Raw genomic sequence first — 6,938 nt, 5'->3', positions numbered from 1 at the left:
GAAAAGTATAAAAACGAAGTATAAGAAGTAAAGCCATGGTGTTATGTTGAGCTGTAGGGGACTCAGGTCAACAATTTCTGACATTGCCAGTGAAGCAGAAGACCCAATACTATTATGGGCTACTGGACTCTTTTAGAATATTTTGCTGAGTTTATATACCTATAATATTCAAATAACAAAACTTAACCAAAAAAGGGGATACAGATGAATGTCCATTTTGTATCTGTGTATTCACAAAGGTTAGGATAGATATATAGTTACATTCTCTTAATGAATAGAGTGATTTGTTCTAATGGTGTTTGTAAATAGGATATCAAGTCCGCACGTTGTACAGCAATTAACCACTAGGAAGAAAGTATGCAATGTGTTAATTATTGAAACTGTCCTACCAATTTAGTTTGAAACTATCTCATTGCTATTTGTTTCTCAATAATTTTATGGGAAAAAAGAAGATGGAGAGAGAGAAAGAGAGCGAGAGCGAGAGCGAGAGCGAGAGCGAGAGAGAGAGAGAGAATGACCACAGTTTCAGTGCAGAAGGCTTAGAAAAATACATACCACAGACATTTTTCGGTCTGTATATTTTCTTTTTCTTTATTTTTAAATTTTTAAAACACTTAGCAGTACTGTTTGAAGCACATAGTGTTGATGTATCTTATGTGGTTAGTAAGTACACAAACACATCTTGGCTCTTGTCTTCTCCCCTTTCCTGTTCCTCCATCCTCCTTCTCTATTTCTCGATACCCTTCTTATCAAGAAAGGCCTACCTCTCTACTTCCTATTATTTATGTTTCATGTTGCTCTTTATTTATAATTTGGGTTTCTCATGTAAGAGAAACCGTGCAATATTTAAGCTTGTGTGTCTGATTTATTTCACTTAACACTATTATCTCAAGGTATGCCCATTTTCCTACAAATATATGTCTGTATATTTTCTTCAATATAATCTTAGGGTTGACTTTTTCCTTTATTATATAACTAAGTCATAAGAGCTTATGTTATTTCCAGCTTTTTATCACTATAAATAATGCTGTGATGTATAGTACCTACATATGTCCCTTCTCAGGCATTTCTATGGTAATTTCCTTCATAGTGAAATGCTATGTCTGACTAGAGATCCCCTTTGGACAGGTGTATATCTTCACAGGTAACCTGCCTTGAAAGAGTGCATGACATCTGTCCTCCTTTCTGTGACATTTACTCTGCAGCCCAGTTAAGTCTGGCTTTTTTTTTTCTTTTTTTAATTGGTGGAACCGGGGATTGAACTCAGGCCCTTGTGCTTGCCAGGGAAGCGCTTATTCTACTAAGCCATCTTCCTTGCCCTTGAAGTCTGGCTTTGACAGTCATCTCACCACTGAAACTATCTGAAGTTCCCACCAGTGTTCAGCTTCTTTATGGCCCCTTCATTGACCACCCCACTACCACCACCATTGACATATTCTCCTCTTTTGGTTCCACTCATACCACTGTCTCTGGTTTCATTCTTGACTTTGTACAAGCCTAGCCTATCAAACCAGCTTCTCTCCACATTCTGTATGCTACTCATTAAAGGGTCCAGAGTATCTTTGACCCATGTTACAGTGTATTTGATCTTCCATCAACAACATATTGTCTGGCAAGCACAAGGTCTTGAGTTTGATTCCCAGTACCAAAAAAAGAAAAATAGTAACAACAAGCACATTAAACTACCACCTCAAAGCACAGAACTTCAAAGTCTCTTCTCCACTCTAGAAATCTCTTTCCTTAGCCCAGGCCAGTATAGCCAATCAACAAGTAAATATTGTCTTTGAATTTATTATTTCCAGAACTAAAGTTATTTATTTATTTGTATTTAGGACAGGGTGTACAAGGTGTACAGGGTCTCAGTGTACAGATTGGACTCAGAGTGATCTTCCTGTTTACAGCCTCCCAAGTTCTGGGATTAGAGGTGTGCACCACCATGCCCAGTCTCAATCACCATCTCAGTGCACCCCGGGGGCAGAGCCAGCATGGCAGGCCGGGAGATCAAACTCTTGGCCCCTGCATCTGACTAAGAAGGCACTTTAATCCGCTGAGCTATTTGGCCAGCCCTTAAATTATTATCTTCATTCCAAATCTGTTCCTTTGCCTGCACTTCATTCCTCAGTTATGATGACTCTATGATAGTACTCAGCTGTCCAAGCTAGAAATCTGGAAGCCATCTATTATTTGTTCATCAAGTCTTACTCCTTTTCTCCTTAGAAAGTCTGAATTATAAAGGTCATACCTGTGTTACATTCATTATATGGCACGCTATACTTTGAGCTATGATTGGCTGTTCATATTTTTCAGTAACATCTTATCCTATGGTATTTTTGGTCTGCATCATGTCCACACTGGTAAGTGGATTTATATCCCCAAGTCCACAATGCAAAAGTTATTTTTGGTAAGAAAGGACATAAATGAGTCACTTATCTGTTTACATTCAATGAAAATTTGCTGAATTGAGTAAGTGAGTGAGGGACACATCATGCTCTTGGCAGAATCCTGCAGTAGGAAGCATACCTTTGGTTCTTCCCTTTCTTCCCACATCCCACTATTTTTCCAAGGTACTCAGGGCTTTCATGTCGACCAGTCTGTCTTGTGATGTAGAAGAAATGGATAAAAATTTTCACTGTGAGATATATGACAGCTCTCCAAGTAATATCTGTACATAGAAAGGCACAATTTAACCAAAACGAATGACAAGTAGAGAACAATTTGAGATTTGCTAAAGGATATTTGCAACCATCTTCCATTTCCTGCAGACAGCAGAGACAGAATATTCTCTCTTGATCCTTTTCTCCCAGCTGAGTCAGCACAGGCAACACCCACAGTTTAATAAAGAGGCTTACTATGGCTCACAGCTTAAGAAGTCCCTGTCCACTACTAGCAGGCTTAAATCCTTGTAAAGGCCTGCCAGGAAGAAAAGATGCTCACATCATGGCGGCCAGGAAGCAGAAGAGAGGGGAGGAGTCAGGGAGGAGATACGCTCTCCCTGGTCACACCCAGCTCTTTCCAAACAGGTCCTACCTGCACATTTAGCTATGGATTCATCAGGGGATTAATCTTCAGTAAGAACAGAGACCCCATGATCAAATCACCTTCTAAGCCCCAACCTCTGAACACATGACTTCTGGTGGCATCCCAGGCCCTAAACATAACAACTCATGGCCCAATCCTGACTGAATTGATAGACTTGAACAATATGCTACGGTAGGTTTAGGGTCCATCAAGCTCCAAAAGGAAATGACAGTCTCAGCTCACCCTCCTATTTTCTGGCTCAGTGACATGGACTCTCTTATGGTAATTTGTGGCTAGAAGGCCACTCACTAAGGGGTAAGGACAAATGACATTCCCAGGGTTTTAAACAGCTATTCTTGTCCATAGTTTTGTTATATTAATAAACCATATCTCAGACTCAGATACTAGCTTTTTTATTCTATAGTTTAAAGGAGGAGAGAAAGAGAGAGAAAGAAATCTTCAGGCATGATAATTCTGCACACAGTTCTTGCATTAAGTCATTAAAATCCCTCTTCAAAGCTTTGCTGGTACTTAAGTGGATTTAAAAGAAAAGTGAAGGACAGTTTGCATTCGGAGAATTATGTAACATTCCGACAGCTTAGTCCACAGTTTTCTTTTCCATCTCACAGAGGCCCCCAGCTTGATGTGGAGAAAACTGCTCACGGTAACGCTGGTAGGCACAGCAGTCTCCCATTTTTTCAGCCCACAGGACTCCTCATTACATACAGCTAAGATAATGTTCTACATTGGCTCACTGGGCTCTCCCCAGACATCACTGCCTTCGCTCAACGCACTGTTTCACTGGGAGGGATGAAGAAATCCCAGGCTTGGGATCAAGGCAGCAAGAGACTGGTCTTTGAAGTACAGCAGTGCAACATTATTTCATAAACTGTATTTCTCAATGCAAAGATATTTTATCCTGTAGACACAGAAATTCTACTCCACTTTTGAAAGAATCTGCTGAAATGTTTTTTTCTTTTGTTCCTGTAAAGACATTATCATCAAAAATTGAAGTATTGCCACCCAGCTAAACAGTAAGGCTTTATTTCCCTGACACCCACACTTGCCACTGTCGAGTTTTAAATCAGGAATCCCTGGCAAGTGGCATCATTGAAGACTCTGTTTCTGTTATTCCAGCAAGATGTGGCTTGGAGAAGGCAAATACGTGTTTCTGATTGTCCTCTCCCTTCACGTTTCTCCGCAGAAGTCTCTCCTCCAAACAGTACGTCATTTATTAATCTTGTAGCATTTGCTGAGTATCAGCTATGCGTGCAAAGAATTTATGTTTGTTGCCACTGTTCTCACCCTTCACTTCACAGAATTCTCTGCCAAGGTCTTTAAAAATGACAGGGACATCTACTTCCAGCCAAGATGAAAAACAGAAACTAAACTTACCCCCTGGGTGAAACAACTGAAAAAAATACACAGTACACAAGGTAAAAAGGTTATGGAGAGTCTGGACATGAGAAAATTAAGGACAATGATCACACGGCGCTAGCACTAACATTAAGGGAGCTTTATGAGTGTTCCAGCTTCTTAATTGGAAAGACTCTTCAGTGTAAGGATAGGGAAGGAAAAGCTCGGTCATGTCACTGAGGAAACACGGTGGGAAGCCTGATCACATCAAGGTAGCTAGAACTCACAATGCAGAAGAGAAAGAGAGTGTCTTCAGAGAGCGCTGGGGAGGCCATCAGTGGGCCTCTCACTGGCATTCAGAAAACTGACGCCCCATCACATATTCTTCCCAGTAGTAATGCAGGTAACAGAATTAGAGGAAAGGTCATTGACACAGTTTTAACAGGTACAGATGTTTTCAGAATACAGGAAGAATGGCATAAAACATAAACTCTGCAAGTTAGAGATTTATTTATTTCCTTGCAATCTATCTAAATCTAACACTCTTTGACTTCAATGCACTTGGGCCCCTCCCATTCTCCATCCCTCAAGCTGCCCAAGCTAACCTATATTCTGACTTCCAGCACCATTCACAGGCCTTACCTATTTTTCAACTTTACACAAATGGATTCATACTATATATTTATTACTCCCTTTTTACTTTGAAAAATTTCAAATCTACAGGAAAGTTGTAAAAATAGGATAAAAAAATTCATATATGATTCATCTACATTCATTCCTTGTTAGCATTTGGTTATACTTGCTTAATCTGTCTCTATCTTGATAAGAAAGAGAATATGACAAGAGGCTGAATCAGTAGAAAGTTATAGATCATGAACATGATATCTTATTTTTAAATCCTTGACCATCCATGCCTTCAGAATAAAGCCATTCTAAAATATAATCAAAATATTTCCATGTTTAAGAATACTGACAATAAATCAGTTATACCTAACAGCCAGTCTATATTTCATTCTCAACAATTATGCTACAGCACCATGCATATAAGGAGAATCTGAAGAGTGAGCACTACCAGGCCTGTCCTGAGTGTGTCCAGCTCCAGAACAGCTGCCCACTCTACAACCATGTCTCTGACCAAGACTGAGAGGGCCATCATCACGTCCATTTGGGACAAGATGTCCGTGCAGGCTGATGCCATTGGTACCGAGACTCTGGAGAGGCTCTTCTCCAGCTACCTGCAGACCAAGACCTACTTCCCCCACTTCAACCTGCATCCTGGGTCACCACAGCTGCATGCACATGGCTCAAAGGTGGTGGCCGCCTTGGGTGATGCTGTCAAGAACATCGACAACATGCAGGTTGCACTGACTAAGCTAAGCGACCTGCATGCCTATGTCCTGCACGTGGACCCCGTCAACTTCAAGTTCCTATCCCACTGTCTGCTGGTCACACTGGCCACCCACTTCCCCGCCGACTTCACGGCTGACGTCCATGCCGCCTGGGACAAGTTCATGTCCATCGTGTCTTCCATCCTGACCAAGAAGTACCGCTGAGCATTGTCACTGTACCCCTTCACCAGCTGCAACGCCTGTGCCCCCCTCATCCCTCTTCTTTTCCTTGTCAGAATCCCCAATAAATGGATGTGGCTGGAAAAAAAAAAAAATTATGCTACATTAGCCACTTTCCTGTCACTGGGGTAAATCTCCACCAATCACAACTTAAAGGATTTGGATCATAGTTGGTGCTGACTGGTTCCAAGTACATAGGAGAAAGCCCTGACAACAGAAAACTGCTCAACCCATGGCATCCAGGAAACAGAGTGAGAAAGGAAGCACTGGAAACAAGCACACAGCCCTTCAGATCACACCCCCCCAAGATTCACCTTTTCGGACAAGGGCTCACTTCCTAATATTACAGAAATCCATGGACCCAAGTGATCCAATTACTTTACGAAAGCCCACCTTGGAACACATGACCCAGGAGACATTTCAGATCTACACCACAGATACACAAAAACGATTGTATAAGCTTTGTTTCTAAATAGTATTCAAGAGCATTTGTTACATTTGGTTAACTATCTCTTTAGTATTTCTTTAGAGACTTAGCCCAAGATCCTTTTCTTACATGACATTTCTTTTCTGGAAAATCTGAACCAATTGTCTTTTAGGACATCCCACAGTCTGCATTTGTTTGCCTCTTTAAGATGAACTTGTACCTTGCTCACCTCTACTTCTCCTGTATTCTATCTAAAGGCTTGATGAATTAGGTTATATATTTAGGGCAAGAATACCTCATAGAGTTAAGCTTGATAGCCTAAATCGTTTGATAATAACAATAAGCTTGTCTTCTGGATGGTTAACAACCTAAGTTTGCAGACCAAAATTAGAGAAAAAGGAGGGCTACAAGGAAAGCCAACATTTTGGCCCTAGCCTTCTAAGGTCATTTAAGACTCAGGACATATGAGAACTTGTACTGTAACATCATGTACCTCGGTAGTGTCTCAAATTTTCTGATCAAGAAGATTATGGGGCCAAAGAGGAAAGTGATCGATGACATAGAGTGTG

At 40.9% G+C, this 6,938-nt stretch overlaps 1 protein-coding gene across 1 annotated transcript; it reads left to right on the top strand.

Moving 5' to 3' along the window:
* The first annotated feature begins 5,498 nt into the window (after positions 1 to 5,498).
* On the top strand, positions 5,499 to 5,927 carry LOC101563187 (hemoglobin subunit zeta-like). The gene has a single exon (XM_012513604.1). The coding sequence runs from the start codon at positions 5,499 to 5,501 to the stop codon at positions 5,925 to 5,927; it is 429 nt and encodes a 142-aa protein (XP_012369058.1).
* Positions 5,928 to 6,938: the final 1,011 nt, after the last annotated feature.

The sequence above is a fragment of the Octodon degus genome, unplaced genomic scaffold (assembly GCF_000260255.1).
Source record: "Octodon degus isolate 3935 unplaced genomic scaffold, OctDeg1.0 scaffold00012, whole genome shotgun sequence".
NCBI lineage: Eukaryota > Metazoa > Chordata > Mammalia > Rodentia > Octodontidae > Octodon > Octodon degus.
This window is presented reverse-complemented; position numbering and strand designations above follow the sequence as displayed.